At 47.0% G+C, this 17,090-nt stretch overlaps 3 protein-coding genes across 3 annotated transcripts; all 3 read right to left on the bottom strand.

The window, feature by feature from the left end:
• Nucleotides 1-799: 799 nt before the first annotated feature.
• TrAFT101_009979 (uncharacterized protein) lies at nucleotides 800-2,382 on the bottom strand. Its single transcript, XM_024899964.2, has one exon. The coding sequence runs from the start codon at nucleotides 2,352-2,354 to the stop codon at nucleotides 957-959; it is 1,398 nt and encodes a 465-aa protein (XP_024761091.1). The 5' UTR covers nucleotides 2,355-2,382; the 3' UTR covers nucleotides 800-956.
• A 1,072-nt stretch (nucleotides 2,383-3,454) lies between these two features.
• TrAFT101_009978 (uncharacterized protein) lies at nucleotides 3,455-6,970 on the bottom strand. Its single transcript, XM_024899975.2, has 3 exons — nucleotides 6,228-6,970; nucleotides 4,250-6,159; nucleotides 3,455-4,190 (listed from the first exon to the last, which is right to left on the bottom strand). The coding sequence occupies exons 1-3, from the start codon at nucleotides 6,768-6,770 to the stop codon at nucleotides 4,133-4,135; spliced, it is 2,511 nt and encodes an 836-aa protein (XP_024761092.2). The 5' UTR covers nucleotides 6,771-6,970; the 3' UTR covers nucleotides 3,455-4,132.
• Nucleotides 6,971-7,189: 219 nt separating this feature from the next.
• Nucleotides 7,190-17,006, bottom strand: TEL1 (Serine/threonine-protein kinase tel1). Its single transcript, XM_024902489.2, has 8 exons — nucleotides 16,662-17,006; nucleotides 16,563-16,610; nucleotides 16,463-16,505; nucleotides 15,019-16,407; nucleotides 14,634-14,971; nucleotides 10,086-14,580; nucleotides 7,583-10,026; nucleotides 7,190-7,515 (listed from the first exon to the last, which is right to left on the bottom strand). Exons 1-8 carry the CDS (start codon nucleotides 16,696-16,698, stop codon nucleotides 7,496-7,498), a joined length of 8,814 nt encoding a protein of 2,937 aa, XP_024761093.1. The 5' UTR covers nucleotides 16,699-17,006; the 3' UTR covers nucleotides 7,190-7,495.
• Between the last annotated feature and the right edge of the window lie 84 nt (nucleotides 17,007-17,090).

Raw genomic sequence — 17,090 nt, 5'->3', positions numbered from 1 at the left:
ATCAACCCAATGCACCTACAGAGGGTTATAACAATGAATTAAGGCCTTTGAGAGGGTTGAATTTGCTGTGAAATGCACGCTAAGCACGCTGATGCACATTCGTAACTGGCTACGTATTATTAGTAGTAGTATCACAAGCTCAGCTCCATGCAGTGCGAAGCATTGGGGGCGGTTAAAAATGCTGTGAAGCTTATGGCTTCATGCATGTAAATGCTGGCAAGAAGCTAACCTATGGAGCGTGTGGCTAAGAAAAAAAAAAGGAATAAAAATCTTATTATATTTTATATTTAAAATATTATATAAAACGTTATAATATTATATATTTTAAGCTATATTTTGTAGCTGATGTAGGGATAGTATTAGAAACCTACCTTGACCCCTTTATAATAATAGTGCACAAGCGTCCATGTATCCAAAGCGGCGTCTCGGCATCTAACCTCTAGGCAAGTAGATTAAAGTGAGAATAGAGGGAAACTGTGTATATGAAGTGGGCTAGAACTAATCTAAAGCACTTCGAGTGAGTGAAATTTGAACCTTGGGATTGAATGCAAAGTACACAACCACGATACGAGAAATGGTCCGCCGTTACATGTACATAGCACATGCAAGTATCTGAGCAAATATTGATATTTCAACAGTAGCTACCTACTTACGCAGGCATACCAACTTGCAAAGTTACATACCATCCGATTTCTTAAAACTACCTACACCTTTCTAGTAGTAGTAATCTAGCTGTGCTTTAAGCAAGTGAAACAACTTTCTCAAACCGAGTTCAATCGCATTGATGTTTCAAAGCATAGTTCACAACATTACTAACGAGAAGAGAGATAGCTAAAAGTGATTCGCAAAGGACATCTATATCCAGTCTTGAAGAGGACAAAACAAAAACAATCATCATAAGAAATCCAAACAACAAGCAAAAAAAAAAAAAAAAAAAAATCAAGTCTAGCCATCTATTACCTATACTCTCCACCGCCATCTGCATATAACAAAGGACTCCTACGACCCAGATCCCACGCATCTTGATCGAAACGCCGTTTGTTATCCATATACCGCTGAGCATCTTGCTTCCGCCAGACAATATCATTCGGCTCCGAGACTAGCAACTCCTCGTCGCCATCGCCACGACATTGTCTCAAAGGCCTGTATGTGTAGTGAGCTGTTGCAGCGCCCGAGGCCGGCTCTTGGCGACTGCTCTTGGGCGCATCTGCAAGTGATGCACGACTGAGTCCATCTCCCAGCTGGTCTACATCCTCACCACTTAGGGCGTAGTATGGAACACGATGGAGAGAGATGCTTTGTTTCTCAAGAGGGCTTTGAGTAAGGCGAGGCTGGCGTGGCGAGTCCCTCACAGATCTGGATCTTCCCTCGCCGCAAGCCCTCTGCTCCATGCTTCTCAAGGAGTCTGTTACAGGTTTAGGCTCTGGCCTGGTAGGATCAGGAACTGGAGGAGGAATGTAGTCGTGTCTGCGCACAGAATCACATTCTCGCTGCGGGCGGGCTACTACTATCTCAAAGTGCTCCCTGTTCCTGCTTTGGCGGTATCTACTTCGCCCTCTTCCCTCTTCGTACTGACGATGGGGAGATATGTCGTCAACAGAAGAGTTTGGCGTTGGAACGCCATTGGAGTCTTCGCTGGAGAAAGAGCTGAAGGAAGTGGCTGAACTCCTAGAATTCTGTGATCCAGAGGTATCCTGGCGTGCCATTCCAGATGACTTAAGTTGGCTTCCATCTCCTTTCTTGTCGCTCTGCTGGTGGTTATACATCTTGAGCCAATTTTCATTGTTGGAAGGCTCCCTCTTAAAGTACGCCGTCACCGACAACCGCTCTTTCTTGGGCCTGGACCTATGGCGCTCTTTGGTCGTCTTCTTATCCTTGCTGGGCTTGCCATGCCTTGCATAGTATTCTCTTGGTGTTTCGACCCTCTTAAACGTCCAATCTAGCTGGACAAGTGTATAGACATAGCGACGATCCGATTCCATCTTCTCCAGCCAAACATGTGCACGCTCCAATCGTCGTTGAAGGGCCGATGAAAGCTCATGTTTCTTGTCCAGCACGGAGCCAGTCTCTTGGTTGAGCTCATGTACTTTGTACTTTGCCTCCTGCTGAGAGATGTCTCTCTGGATCATGTGCGATGCTTTTTCCCAGGTTGGAGGTGCAAGATTGCCTTCGTCGTCGATAGTAGACGGCGACTTTTCAACGCGAACGACAACATACGATGACAGGCGCTTGCGAGCCTCTACTTCAGTAATATTGTCCTCGTGAAATTGAACGGCTGGTGACTGAGAAGAGTAGGACAGACGTGTTTCAAGTCGGCGCGGCTGAATAGTCCTAGGACGCGAACGAGCAGCCATGTTTCAAAGGGGCTCAATGGTAGATTCAAATGATTGGTTGGGTGTGGTGGTGACTTGATGAAGAGCTAGATTCAGAGTTGGATAGGAGGAAAGTAGACACATATTTATACTCAAATCCAGGTCGAATATCGTGTCAACTCTTGTTGCACATGCTATTAATTATCTAGAAAAAGTGAGGCGAGCACGCCCATTGCTGTATTTGAAAACCTATGAAACGTATGGCCTGCAGCATGTCCGTGCCCGAGTGAGGCGAAGCTAAGACCCGTCACTTACACGCTTTGTTTGGTGTTGTCGAAGTATGTATGCCGCTGGTGCTCAATTAGGTAACCGTGAGATTTCGGTGAGCAAGACGGATCTGGTTTGAAATCCTCCTCGCCCTGGCAGGGAGAACCTCGTGCATCCGCACTAGCAGTTACGCAGATGGTACATGTTATTTTTACTTTATTGATACCTGGTTCTGAGACCTAAAATCCAAAGCAAAGGACGTTTCTACGGTTGTTCCCAGTACGCCTCTTTGAGCGGGATGTTTGCATTTCGCTTTAGTTTTGCAAGGCTTGCCATCCACTAGGTTTTCGACTGCCACGTATGTTGTTGAGCACGATGAAGATGCCCGGTATCACACGCGGGAAATGATTGTCGGTGAGGGGGGAAACATATACACTGACCTTGAAAGCCTCGCTGTTCCCTAGCTCAAGATGCAGCTAGTCGCCTCATTCTGACGCTATCGGTATCGAGCCAAACATGTGAATGTCGACTAGGTATTTGCCTACAAAGTTGAGTACACGATGCCTCATTATTCAAAAAGCCTCACCTCGTGACCCCTGTAATCAAAATACGTCATTAATTTGCGCCCGAATCATTGTTCAGCAAAGGCCACTTACATACCGAGAGAGGCCAAGGCTTTCTCAAAATTGCCATTTCATACCAACATAAGCCTTCCTTATCAATGAGAGGCGTAGTAACTCAAGGTAGAATGCAAAAGAGGGAGCCAATCAGATTTTATCATTATTTTTTTTTTGTCGCGCAGCCTCAAACAAGAGCCTAGCACACAGCTACTGTGTTACGGCAGATAGAGCTTAATATATTTTCGTCAAGTGAACCACGCATAGACTTGATAACTTGAAGGTAATACCTGTCCTACGCCAGCGTTTGGAATCTGAGCTCAAGCGGAATCTTGCATCCTTGACGTGGGCGGTCATACGTATGACTAAAACATTGAAGTAAAAACCCCTTGTGCCTTGTATTTGGATACCTGTATATATCCATTAGACTTTGTTGCCGACATATATCTTATCCGTATCTAGGTTTAGCCCAGGGGAGTGCCTCGAAGGCTTTCTTCCCGAGTTTGACCAACTATGTTCCGGCATAACGCCACTTTGTTCATACTTCACCGTCATAAGGTCCTAGCACCTGATGGGCTGAGATGAAAGGGGCGAAATATTTTGTCACACAGCCATGTCTCGCTTCATCCAGCTGTCTTTCTTCCAGATATTGACAGGCTGACTCGCATTGAACATCCCCAAAATTCAAGTTCCACAAAAGTACAACACAGATATTACAGATTATATACGAAGGTAACACACGCCAGCGAATAGCTAGGGGAAGCTAGGTCATGGGGATCGTCATAGAATCGTAAAAATTATATGCCTAGAGGAGCTCTTGCTGAATCTAGGTTTGTATCGATGTAACAATCATCTGGTCCATTCGCCCTTTTCTATCAGTGTCAAATCAATGCATCTAACCAAAGTTGCGTCTAGACAACTCAATTGCAAGTCTTCTTATGCCAAGTAAGTGTAAGAGTTCTCCTCTCTCTCAAGATAATCCTTCTCAATTAGACTATTGCAGCAGTTAGCTCATCTGACTCCCTTTCCTTTATTATGTTATCTCGTTCTTACCTCTCGATCTCCTTCTTAATAGCGGCCGGCTCGACACTGCCTCTCTTCTTGGTCAAATTGATGACTTCGGCCACCAATTCTGCGTGGCCCATTGTCTTGCGGCTCTTCATGATACGCACAATCGCCGCTTGGGTCTCAAAGCGCCTGTCTTGGGCGATTTTCTCGTGCGTAGCCTTATTTTCTTCCTTGGTCTCCTTTAACTGGATCTGGTTGATCTTAACACGATATTTGGGGTCGGTAAAGGCCTTATTAAAAGTAAATGTGTCCGTGGGATTCACATCGCGGCCTTTTGGATGCTTTGTCAATACACGCGCCTTTCCACAGGCCAGCGACTGAAGTGTTCGGTCCAAGTCACCCCCCTGGAGGCCAGTGGCCGCCGAGATTTGCTCATACGCCAGGAATCCGTCTGCAGAGACATCGTTGAAGAGCAAAAGCACAGCAGCCTGGAATGCCGATACCAAGAGCTCCTTTGCCCCCTTAGGGAAGGTTGCCTTGACAGAACAATGTGCGAGTGAGTGCTTCCATGTCAAAACTCGGCCTGTGTGCTTGTTTTTGTAATGTCTCTCGAATTGTTCGGTGCGTGTAGCCACCTCACCCGGCAGATTCAGCCTGACATCGGGATATGTCGGCCATGCAGCAGCTGACAGAATCATAACTTGCAGATCCACCTTGCCAGTGCGGTCAGGGTTGCCTTCACACCACTCCTTGTAGGCCTCCATCTCATCTTTAGCAAGCTCTTGGTCCTTGAACATTTGCTCCAGGTTATGGGTGAAATTAGAACCACATTCTCCTCGCAACTTGGTAAGCATATTTCGTTCAGCATCTTGACTAGCACTGCGACCCATGAGAAGACGACGAGCCAAGTCTTTCTTGTAAAAGGCCTCAAAGGCGTCCTTGCCCTCGATAAATCGAAAAAGTTCGAGAGCCTGATCCAACTGCCTGTCCAGCTCAGCGTCTTCATCTGCGCTGCTGGCATGCCCCGCCTTCTCTGCCGCAGCTCGATCCTTGACATCGGACAGAAGCTCCTTGGGAAGGGCTCTTATACCACCACGAAGTAACATATCGATGTGCTTCGCCGTCATTTCGCCAATCTTCGATGTGCCTGAAGACCAGCAATCGGCTATCTTCCGGTCATTCATGAATTTACCAAATGCCTCGCGCATTCCCCAAAGGAAATCTTCGTCCTTGTTGAATGCATCGCGAATGGTCAAGTCTAGCGCTCGCCGTAAGTCCAAGAGGCGAATCACCATTTCATCGCCTCTGTTCTTGTCAGATACTATTGAAGCCCCCGTTTCTCGGATGTAATCACTCCACGGTGTCTTTAACTTCTTTTGTATTCCCGATAGCCGGAGAAGGTCATATAATCCCTTCAGAGACCTTACATCTCGATCAGTTAACAGATTAGACAAACTTCCTCCATGCAGAAGCTTATCAGAATATTTATCAATCAGGATATTATGCGCCAACGACATCGACTGCCTCTCTGTTGTACTGTCCAGGTTGTACGCCATGCATCGGTAATCTTCGCGCTCCAGGAGCCGCTCACAAGCTTCGATGTACTCTTTGAGGCTCAGAGGGCTACAGGTTTCTCCAAACTCTCTAAAGTATGCCTCGGATTGCTTTAGGTATACGGGTTCGAAATGTTTTGTGTACACACCCAGCACATAAAGCATCATGATAGAGTCTTTGAGCAGCTCGGAGTCTTTCCGATTATCTCCCCGGCGATCGAAGTTGATCAACTCGCATATCGCGGAGATAAGCTCGGCACCAATATTTGGGCTAGATTCTGAATTTTGCGATGAGAAGGCCATTCGGCAGAACCGTGTAATAGCCATGTCGTTTATTGATGGTAAGGACTTGAGGAGCAGATATGTGCGGTCTAGATAGCTAAAGGTCGATCTGACAAGAATCTGACATCGAATGTGTGAGCAATGCTGTTATATCAAAGTTCATGTCTCCATAAAGAAAATAGTCATACCGTCTGAGCATTCCATGTCTTCCATTCCGCCAGCGTTTTCCTCAGCACGTCGAGATTGGATATCCTAGCTGCGCTCTGTATCTTGGGCAGGACCACATTCTTCAGATGGCTATCCACCTTGTCCTTGAGCGTCTTGTACACTGTATCGGCGTTTCCCTTTCGGCACATATCTTCGACGCCGCGGTAGAGCCGCTCAAGCGGAATGGCCGGGGTCCGGCTGTTGAAGATCGCGTCCAGCGCTCCCTCAAGTTCCCTCTCCGTCCGCGCATAGTACTCCCGGATTCGTGCTTCGTGGTGGACGGGACTGCGTAGGTTCTTGATGACAAGCTTCCGCGCTCCGCTGTGAGGCTGATATGCCGACTGACGTTTCGTCGGGTCGATGATGTCGGGCATCCTGCCCCTCGCTGAGACGCTGGCCATGGCCAGGCTATCGGAGAACCGGGGTCTCTTGGCTGCTGATGGAGACGACGTGGGTGACGAGGACGAGGACACGCGTGGACGGCGGCGAGAGGAAGAAGCCGGGTCGACTGTCGCTGGTTGCATGAACGCCGATTAGCAATCGCACCCCGGCTGGAGCTGCCGCTTTGTTGTCTGTCGATGGCTCGTGATACGGGCCGAGGTTGGTGGCACGAAGGCACGTTATCGGTGCTAGGAAGGAGGTCGTGGTGGTTGCTAGTAGCTGGATGCGTAATGGCCGGGGGATATCAAATAATCGGGAGTGGGACTGGACTTGCGGTTTTTGGGTCGAAGTTTGGGAAGTGGCTATTATTATGTCATGATGGATGGGCGGATGGAGGAGACGCCCCGCGATAAGGACACTTGATTACCAGCCGTCTCCAGCGCGCCTGGCGCCTGCGACGCGCGCCATAGCGGGCCTCTTATAGCGCTGCAGTTCTATTAATAAGCGGTACATGCTCTGATACTGGCGCTTCCGGGTCACGATCAATGTATAATCCAAATAGCCGTGGATCAGATAGTTTTATTCATTAGTGTCGCTCTATTTATTGGCTTTGGTAGTGGTTGGTATAATATCTACAGTGATTTAGCCTCTAACATTATGTAGTCGGTGTGGTTATCTTCCTATAACTCCCATATCATCGCTGCCATATAATTTGTACTGGCAAATCACCACTATATCATATTATCCACATCAAGAAATGTACAATTTAGCCCCTTTCCATATTCCACAACCTGGCTACAACTAGTAATTCACATTTGCCAACAGTAAGTCCCCATGTCCACTCGTTAAGATGTACATGTTCCGTCCTTTACGCATATGCCGCCCACCCTATGATTCAAAGTCAGTACGATGTAGTCAAAGCTTGAAATAGAACGAATTTTTCAGATATACGTACCAGAATACAATACTGCAAGATTTCGTTCATCTGTTGCTTGATTTATAAGATCATTGACCATGGCAGTCACGCTCAATGTCTTTGAAAGCTTCTTCCTCACAACCTCCAAGGCTCGATCGCCTTCGGACGGCTCATTCAGACGACCTGCGGGATTCTTCCCCTTCTTTGGATCTACGTCTGCTTGAACCGCGTCGTCAATCGCTCCATCACCATCCTGGCGAGCCTTCTGGAGCTTCGCCAGCCGCACCGGCGAGACCGACCAGCTGTACAGAGGATCGTACCGCAAGACATCCAGAATCGTCATGATTGAATATTGCTCTTCTCGAAGAGCATCAAGAGTAAATTCGCAACACCGACGGAACACACCCTCGGTCTTGGCTATTCCCATGCCGTCTACAATATCTCTGGTAAGGCGGAATGGTACAAGCTCCGGCACGGGCAGGATCCTGCCTGTCTCAAACGCGATACCCAGATCAATATGGACGGCTTCTCCGGTTTTGGTATCCAGAAGGATATTATGGCCGTGACGGTCTCCCAGACCTAGTACATGACCAAGCATCGATATAGCTGCTGTACTTCGCGTGTATGCTAGCCTTCTTGCGAACCACTCATCGGGATCCACAAAGTACTCCATGAAGAAATATCGCATAACAGGTTGAAATCTTTCAGTGACTTTCCTGTAAGTGCTGATACGCTGCTCCACCGTCCTGTTCTGGACGTTGAATATCTCTTTCCGGCACTGGGTGCCCTTAAGATCACGAGGATTATACCGTTCGTGTGCTGGCATGAGAAATTCGTGTAGGGGAATTGTGTCACGGACAAACTCGATCAACCCAGAGGAGGCTGTAAGCGGAAGCACTTTGTATGTTCGAATGCCTAGATTTCTCTGTCGGGTAGCTCTATGAAGTTTCAGCAGAGATGAGACGGCCGCGAACACCTGCTCCATGATAGCATCTTGGCGAAGATCGTCTTGGCCGCCCTTTACCAGCTGCTTATATTTCATACCATCTGTTCCAATAGCAGTGATGATTTTCGGCGCACTCACTCCGGACGCGATTGTCATTGTTGGTTCAAGCCTCGAGATCATGGGTACTTTAGAATAATCCTTGTTTGCGTTGACCTCGATATGCATTGTCGGTGGAGGTATGTGAAATTTGGTCAGGTAAGTCACCAAATTCTTGGCTGCCGTGGAATCTTTCAACGCAACCTTTGCTCCGGATTTGTACTTTGCAGGATCTCTATCTAGAGCAAGCACATGATAGTATTTGCTTGTTTTCTCAATCGAGACCCACGCATCAGCGACAGCTTTTGTACTTGCAAGCCTTTGCGCAATTTTTTCGTTGGCCCTAACGCGAAGAATCGCCACTTCATCCTTTTGCTGTACTCTAGCTTTGGTACCAGACCAGATATGATACATGCCATGGTATGGGTGGTCTACGCAAATATTGTAAACCAAATCTGCGAGGAGCTGTTGGAACGTCAAATCTTGGTTCTGTAGCCGTGATGTGAGTTGGCTCATAAGGCCTGCGAATTTGGCTGTCGGTACTTTAGCGAGGTGCCATCCCACCGCTTTATTTGTCGTCTCGTCATCTGACCTCTCGAACCACAGTGCTGTGAATCGCAGGGCATCGTTATTATGCTCATCTGAAGAGGCCAGCGAGAGTAGATAGTTTTCTAGACTCAGACGAACGAACTCACTCCGCGTCGTTTCAACACGGCGCAGCTCTTGCTCATCGAGATCGAGCCACTGCTTTTCCTTGGAAAGAACGTGCGTATATTTGGCTCTGAGCTGTGAGTCTTTAGTAGATGAGATCAGTAATTTCAGGTCTTCGACTTCATTATTCTTGCCCTTCTTTAAGCTTTGTAGTCGTTTGAGGTCCTCCAAGCTATCCTGATCTTGAAGCTGCTCGTCGCAAAACACAGCAAATTGATGAAACACCAGACCTGCTCCTTTTGCTTCAACGCTACCTCTAAGATCTTTGAGCGCTGGCTCTAGGTATTTCTTTTGTATATCTCGGGGCTTCTCCAGGCGTGCGACAGACATCCTATGACCAATTTTCGAAAGGAGGTCAGATCGGCTCACGGGTATTGCTTGCTTCTTAAGTGCTGTAACATTGTCAATGCCTTGAAGCATTTTGATCGATGAACTCATTTCTCCGTAGTCCCACAATGAGTTTGCCACTTCGATCGTAACAGCCACGTCAATATGAACACCCAAAGCTTCGCATGGCTTGATAAGGTCGTTTAGAGCTGTTGAAATATTTAAGGATTCTTGTGTGGCTTGGTGATATCGGTAAATGCTTGATGCGAGAAGCATTGATTTAATTTCCGTTTGCCTAATGGCTGCTATAGGAAACGTGGTATATCCCAGACACAATGCTCGTTGGCTAAATAGGCTCATTGTTGTTCCTCGGCAAGAGAGGATTTGGCTGACATCGTCGTATCTGTACGTGAATTAGTAACGATGACTTCACTTCTGGAGAAAGGGGAAAAAAAGTCTTACAAGCCGCTCTTCATCCATTGGCTGCGCCCCTGAAATTGATTCATGTAGCCTTCCAGTTCAGCCACATCTGAAATATTCAAAGTCTCATCCAATTCAGAAAGCGCTGCCAAAGCCCCAAGGCGGCTTCTCAGTGCCGTTGCGTTGCGACTGCCGCCAACTAGGCTCTTCATTGTACGAGCAAAACCGTCATAAATAGCCGTTCGGACCGCTGCCAGACTCGTTGCCTGTTGCATAATCTGGTATGCCTTATAAGTGACAACAGCATGATGATCGCTTGCAGCCGGCACAGGGAGATTCCATATTTCAAGTCTTCGGGCAGTTTGAAACGTGCTTTCTATGGAGGCTGCAGTCGAACCGAGATTCTGTTGTGTTTGCATTAGAGAATGAGACAAACCGGCCAATCCTAGCGTGCCCAATGTCTTAACGAGTACATTCGCGTCCGCTTCTGAAGTATTCTGTTGTAAGCGAATATGACTATCGTACTGAGCGCCTCTAAAAGCTAAATTCTTTGTGCCAGCTTGCTCGTACTCCAAACGGGACAGGACGCTCGATAAGCTTGCTTCCTCCGTTAAGCCATAGTACGCATCTGGATCATCAATATTCTCAAAAATTGCCAATAGAGTTTCATTCATATCGGCTTCTTTGGCAACAGAAGCCCTTCGAGATGTGCGTGAAGTTTCTGATGCGGCTATTTCGGCAAAGAGGAGAGCTGTCTTGTGCATTCCACATCGAGTTGCGGACGATGCTGCTAAAGCGTAGTCTATATCCAACCAATGCAGTCGATCTACTATAGATGACTCCTTAGGGTATTCTTGGGTCCTGAGATAAAGAATCGTGTTAATCAATAACTTGATATTCTCTTTAGCTGTTTGGTCAGTTGATCCTAGCCATTGTTTCATCGCGTTTGACAGCAACTTCTTAGTCGCCTGTTGTTGCTCTAATTGAAAGTAGAGCACCAGATGCACAATGAAAGGAAAAGATTTCTCAGCAAATCCCTTGACATTCAGGAGCCCCGATGACAGCACCGAGAGAAGAATTGAACTTGATACTGCATGTGCAAGATATGCACTCAAACGAGGTAGCCAGCTTTTCGATGTGATATCTTCAGTCCACGTAAACTGGTCACTGTCGACCGGAGTAGTTTCTGAAGGGGGGGTCCTGTACGATCCCCATTGTGATGCAAGGAAAAGCGACTCGGACAGACTTCGCTGGCCTGCTGTGACGAGTGGAGCATCATCTTCCACAACTGCTCGTGATATTGCAGTTCGCAATGTAGCTTCAGCCAACCCTGCAGTGATTGAGTCTGGATTCGTTGTAAGGTCTTGCAGGAGATGTAAGAGTCCCATTTCGGATCCATGGGGCCCCGGCGCTATCTTCTCATATTGGTCGAGTCGTGACTCCCGTAATATGTCGCCAGGAATGCTTCCAGATGCTAGGAATGAACGACCAACAACTCGTCCTGCCCAAGCCAAGTAATTTTCGCTGAGATTTTGAGCTCCACAGCTTTTCCACACCGCTGAAGCATGGTTAATCGCATGTTGGTCACTTTCCAAAACATCATCTTTAATATGCGTCGGGATCATAAAATCGCCACAGAGGAGACCAAGTGCAAGCTGTCGTGAAGACTCATTGAGAAGTTGGCTTCCCGCTATTTCATCGTTCAGGATATCCAAAAGAAGCTTGCTTTCTGAAGTGTTTTTCTCTGCATTGCCAGAAGACCGTATATGAGCTGCCGACATGGTGATAGATTTGAATAAGTCGTTTTGTGGCTGGCTTTCGAATCTCGGAGAGGTATAATCCGCTAGATACTGACTAAACCACTCGTGAAACTTTTGCGCCTTACTCATGGTAGCCTTGAATTGGCTCTCTTGCGTAGTACTCGACTGACTGGATTCGAGGAAGACTCTAAGCGATGCCAAAGCTGACAGAGAATAGCCAGCAAGGAACGAGGGAACTTGGGCTAAGTATGTCTTCCCCCGGGAGAGTAAATACTGGCTAATCCCGAGAGCATCATCTGCGCATTCGGAATCCACAATGAAGCTTCGAATGGAGGTCAATAACATTTCTAAACAGTATGATTCCCAAGCAACTGGTCCGGCTAAGCACACTAATATCCTTACTTTGCGAAGAACAGAGCATGCGTGAAGAGAGCCAAGTGCTGGGTGTACCGTATTGAATAGCTTTCGAGCAATCGCAGCTACAACGGCCGGTGTCCAAAGGTCGTGAAACTGAAACTCAGTGCTTTGACAAAGGCGAACAAGTTCGTTGAACACAAATTTCGCTCTGAACATGGGCTGCTGATTTGGCGGAAGGATAGCTGGCGAATGGGCAATTGCCTTGATCGCTGCCATGTTTTCGCCTGCATATTTGAGGTGAGCTTGTCTTAAGAAGACCTTTTCGATAGAGTCTTCTTGATCAATTAGGTCAAAGAAGAGCGCGACGATGTCGATGAAATGAGTATAGGCTGAGTCAATAAAGATCTTGGAACCTAGCTTTCCCTTAATGCGATCTTCCCCTCTTACTTTTTCTTCCACCTTTGTCTTTTCTCCCCCCTTTGTCTTGTCTTGGCTTGCATTCTCTGTCAATGTATGCAATAAGCCGTATGCTAACGAGGTTGCAAAGTTTTGTTGGATAAGTTGGGTTTCTGGTATGCCGACTAGGCGGGCTATTTCTGCGCTTGCAGCATCCTGTCCTCGCATTGTTGCCAGTCCAATTGCTTCCGCCTGTGCAGATTTCAACAGCTCTCCGAGGCTAGTATATCCAAAGATTGAATAAGGAATGTTTTCCACTGTATTAACTTCTAGCCAAGTATATAGAAGTTGGCGAGAAAATAGCTGAAAGAGCTCTGCCGGCGTCTTGAGGTTCAGAACAACTGAGATATCCGCTAAACATCGCTTTGCATAGTCTGTTGACTGAGATATATTGCCTGGGGTTTCAAAAATATGATAGGCACACCTTCTCAGGAGAGTAGGCCAGCTGCAAGCTATCTTTGATAGTACGAGCAGGCGGAAAGCGATGCCTGCTTTATTCTCAGCATCTGTCGGGAGGTTGTCCAGAATATCTAGAAAAACATCCTCGTGCAGCATCAAGATGTATAGCTCGAATATGTCTGCTATTCTTTCTGCAATAAAACATTTGACTTTCATTGAACCCTTCTTCATTATCAAGAGCAGCGAGGTTCGGCACGAATCAAGCTTCAGTTTTTTTCCATACTCTGGGTTAATTCGTAGCAGAGTGAATAATAAACGAGCAAGTGACATTTGAGTTTTTGGAGAGAGAATATTAGAAGGAAAGCAGACTTTGACGAAATGAACATATAGGTCGCCAACCATATCTGCCAGGTTTTGGTTATCTTGGATCCAGACGTTGCTGAGACCGTCGATTACCTCAATGCAGGTGGTTTGCGCGACTTCGCAGGATTGAAACTCTGGGTTCCCTACTATTTTCCCAAGCCTCTCGACAATTGCCAATGATGCTTCCGTAGTAACAACAAGGTCAGATCTGACGATCTCTATCAAGAGACGCTGGCATGAGAGGAACTCATCGTCAGACCGTGCTAAGAGATCGTCAACAAATGAGTTAGGCAATAACCCCAGCTGACTGCTATCCTGATTAATGAGTCTCAAGAGGACCAATCGGAGTCGTGTATCAATGTAAAATGCTTGAGCATTTAGGCCGAGCTGGGCATTGTGCCTTGGGACCGAATAAGTGTTCGATGAAGAAATAGCTTGGCTGGTAGAAGAATCGAAATCGTCGTCTATGTCCATGATATCTGCGTGGATTCCAGAGCGCTGACTTGATTGTCGCTGCTCTATAACTTCAGAAATCTTGGAGAGAAGATTGAGAATTCCGGAGCTTTCTCCAAATAACTGGGTCAGATTTGCGGTGCTGATTTCGGGTATGCATGATCTCAGCTCTTTTAGAGTCAGGCCGATAAATGCTGTAGGCTCTACTGAACTCAGTGCGGCTGAAAGAGCTCTCTCAGCTAAATCTAATAAGAGAGCCTCTATAGAAGATGACTGAGTAGAATTGAGATCCTTAAGATGGGGCATCAATAGCGTTCCTACTATGCATGCAGATATAAGGCTTTGAAATCGGTTAGCTGAAATTTGGCTCCCACCGTCACTAGCTCTTTTGGTCCAGGAGATGCACAACTCTTTCAGTTCTTCGAGTTTGGGATAAAGAAGCTCTAAGACGAGCTTCTTCAAAGTAAAGAAGATGCTAGTATCTGCTGTGAGAGGCAGAGCTTCCTTGGCTGATAAATAGCAACATTCGTGAGAGATGACATCAGCTGTCTCATGCCCTAATAAGAGGAGGTATTCATTGAACTCTCCGATCTCTCGTTGGGATATCCATGCCTCGCCCAACAAACCACCAGATGCAATATCTTGGCGACTTGTACTAAGGGGCTGGGCTCCGCAGCACAAATGTAGGAGGTTAACGAGGTCAATGGGTCGTACATGGGCAGATTGGAACGATGAATATGCCAACTCGCCTAGGATTATTTAGTAAGTAGATACCACATACCGGTTTGGGATTATAACATACTCGGATTCCATCGCAAGAAAATCCATCTGATAATGTAACTTGATGTACTCTGGCTTGCGCTAGGCAGCCTGGAGTTACGAACGTGATATAAATGCGACATTAAAGCAAGAGACGTGTCACATATGACGCCTGGTCCATTGATGTCAGCTGTTGTAATAATGTTGTTAATGTCGTCTGCTAGATTATGATATGGCAGTATGTCAGTTTCTATGACGCAATGTATCAGAAGGCACGCAGCGCGACTCGTTGCTGGTAGGCTGATTGATCGGGCAGCCGAATGCCATATTTGCTTCCATGTGTCATACTGGAGTCGACACTCTTTGGACCAAAGTGCACAGCTATAGAATATTAGCACAGAGCAAAAGTGAGCCGTAGTGAGTATTACCTAGCGCAAGCGATTAGAGCCCAAGACGCTGTGATGGTGTTTTTGCCTCCGGCAAAGTGAGAGAGGTCTCCGAGAAGCTCATCAATTTCGCTATGGCTTAGAGTGTTGGTCGCCAGCATAAATGGTACTAGCTGCAAGGCAGTTCGAACGACGCCAGCTTCTTCTGACTTGAGTTTGACTCTGATGGGATTTGGATCTTGATTGATTCGTCTCCTCTTGCGAGGCTGCTCTCTATTATCCACATCCTGCTCGGCGACAGCCTTTCTAGATCGCAGTAAAATCGCCTCCAAGTAAGCGAGATTCTGTACAATGGCCCAGTGGCTCTCTCCTTCAACGTTGTGAGGTTTGAGTCTTAATAGACCAAGTTGCATGGCTGGCCCTCCTGAAGCCGAGGGACCGAAGGTCAAATCACTAAGCTGTAGCCGAAACGCTTCACCTCTCCTAGAATACTCTAGCCATAACGGGTCCACCAGATTCTCCAGCTCACTGCGTACGATTTTATCCCCAAGATTGACGGCGAGGTGCTCAAAATGTAGATGCATGAGGATTATACCCCGTAATATCTCATTCCGTAAGCCTTTGATGAGCTCGTCCTGAGAGGCTTTTTCTGGGCGCCACCAGTAGCCCATATGGGGCAAAACATTCTTCGCCAACGTAACTGCGTCGTCCAGGTTATCTGCTTCAATGGCACGAAAGACAGTGTTGATAATTGAGAAGCAGAGCGTCTGCGTAGAACCCAAGCTGAGATGCTTAATACTCAGTATCCTCAGGGCAAGGTCGGTAATATCTTGCATTCGTTGAAGGATAGGAGCATTGGCTGCCGATACCAAGTAGAAGAGACCTTCAAGAGTATCCTTCAATGGGCCTCCTTCACCCGGAGCAGTGTGGCGCTGGGCTTGCAGAGATGAATTTGATCGAGGCACAGATCGAGACGAAGAGGTTGTTGGTGCGGGGGAAGACCTTGCTGCGTGGGGTAATGAAGCTGTGTTCGCTTCATTTGGGAGAATGTTAAGAGCAATATCGAGAAACAAATCAACGCAGTCTTGCCAAGTTTCTGCACCCTTTCTGGCTAAGAGCTCGGCGTTGACTTGTCGAGATATAAGTTCCGTAAGGGCCTTGACATAATCGTGGAGCAGCGGCCGTACGAAGTCATCATCAGGACCAGGCAAGGTTTGAGTGATGTGATCTATGGCGGCGAGCAGTGTCTTCCGCCCTATCTTGGAGGCGCCGCGACTTGCTGCCATCCTAACTGCGACGGCACATTTTGACAATCGGGCTACGACAAGCCCCTGTGATTTTTTCTTGTCATAGTAAGCAGGCTTTTCCTTGAGTACGAAGGCGAATATGGCTTCAAATATCTCGTGATAACTTTTATCTCCCAGGTCAGAGCTGAGCATAATGTTAGCGCTATCAAACATCATTTACACGGGGAAAGCAGCCGTACAGATTCGTAGATGCATTCCGAGGATTTAGAAGCTGGGCCAGGCCTTGAGATGGGTATTAATATCAGCTGCTAAATGGATTAGGTAGAAATATTCACATACTATCTACGGATTTCTCCTGCTCTTTGACGCCGCCTGACTTCACTTTCCCTACAGTGATGATTAGCGAGCTTCACATAAGGGTAGGTAGGATAAACGCACTCGCCAAGTCCATGACACTCTGCCCATGAGAGGACATGGCGAAAATTCAAGTCGCTAAATCTATGATGCAATGAATGTTGCTATTTTGGACTCCAGTTGATGCGTATGAGATGCATAGACATATGAGATGGACGTCAGTTCGCGTCGCGACGAGAGCTCATAAATAGAATAGTATTGCGGAAGAAGAATGAGTGGTCACGACAGGAGTCATCACAAAAAAAGAGGCCTTTCTTCTGTATAATAAACCGAGACAAAAAAAGAAAAAAGAAAAAAAGAAAAACTCTTGTACACGTCCAATTAACAGGAATAATTCACTCTGGCAACTCTTTGGCTCCCCATGTTGCAAATGGCCCACTACTGCCTAGAGTGGCCTGCAGTTCTGAGGCGCCTTGACTAGCTTTATTTACTTGAGCGGCTGAGAGCTGCATC

The sequence above is a fragment of the Trichoderma asperellum genome, chromosome 6 (genome assembly GCF_020647865.1).
Source record: "Trichoderma asperellum chromosome 6, complete sequence".
NCBI classification, from domain to species: domain Eukaryota; kingdom Fungi; phylum Ascomycota; class Sordariomycetes; order Hypocreales; family Hypocreaceae; genus Trichoderma; species Trichoderma asperellum.
This window is presented reverse-complemented; position numbering and strand designations above follow the sequence as displayed.

Coding starts and splice junctions, on each gene's coding strand:
- TrAFT101_009978 (XM_024899975.2), bottom strand. CDS start 6,770: ATGCAACCAGCGACAGTCGACCCGGCTTCTTCCTCTCGCCGCCGTCCA. Junction 6,160..6,227: donor AGACATGGAATGCTCAGACG/GTATGACTATTT, acceptor ATTCGATGTCAG/ATTCTTGTCAGATCGACCTT. Junction 4,191..4,249: donor ATTAAGAAGGAGATCGAGAG/GTAAGAACGAGA, acceptor CTGCTGCAATAG/TCTAATTGAGAAGGATTATC.
- TEL1 (XM_024902489.2), bottom strand. CDS start 16,698: ATGTCCTCTCATGGGCAGAGTGTCATGGACTTGGCGA. Junction 16,611..16,661: donor GAGTGTCATGGACTTGGCGA/GTGCGTTTATCC, acceptor TCATCACTGTAG/GGAAAGTGAAGTCAGGCGGC. Junction 10,027..10,085: donor CAATGGATGAAGAGCGGCTT/GTAAGACTTTTT, acceptor ATTCACGTACAG/ATACGACGATGTCAGCCAAA.
- TrAFT101_009979 (XM_024899964.2), bottom strand. CDS start 2,354: ATGGCTGCTCGTTCGCGTCCTAGGACTATTCAGCCGCGCCGACTTGAA.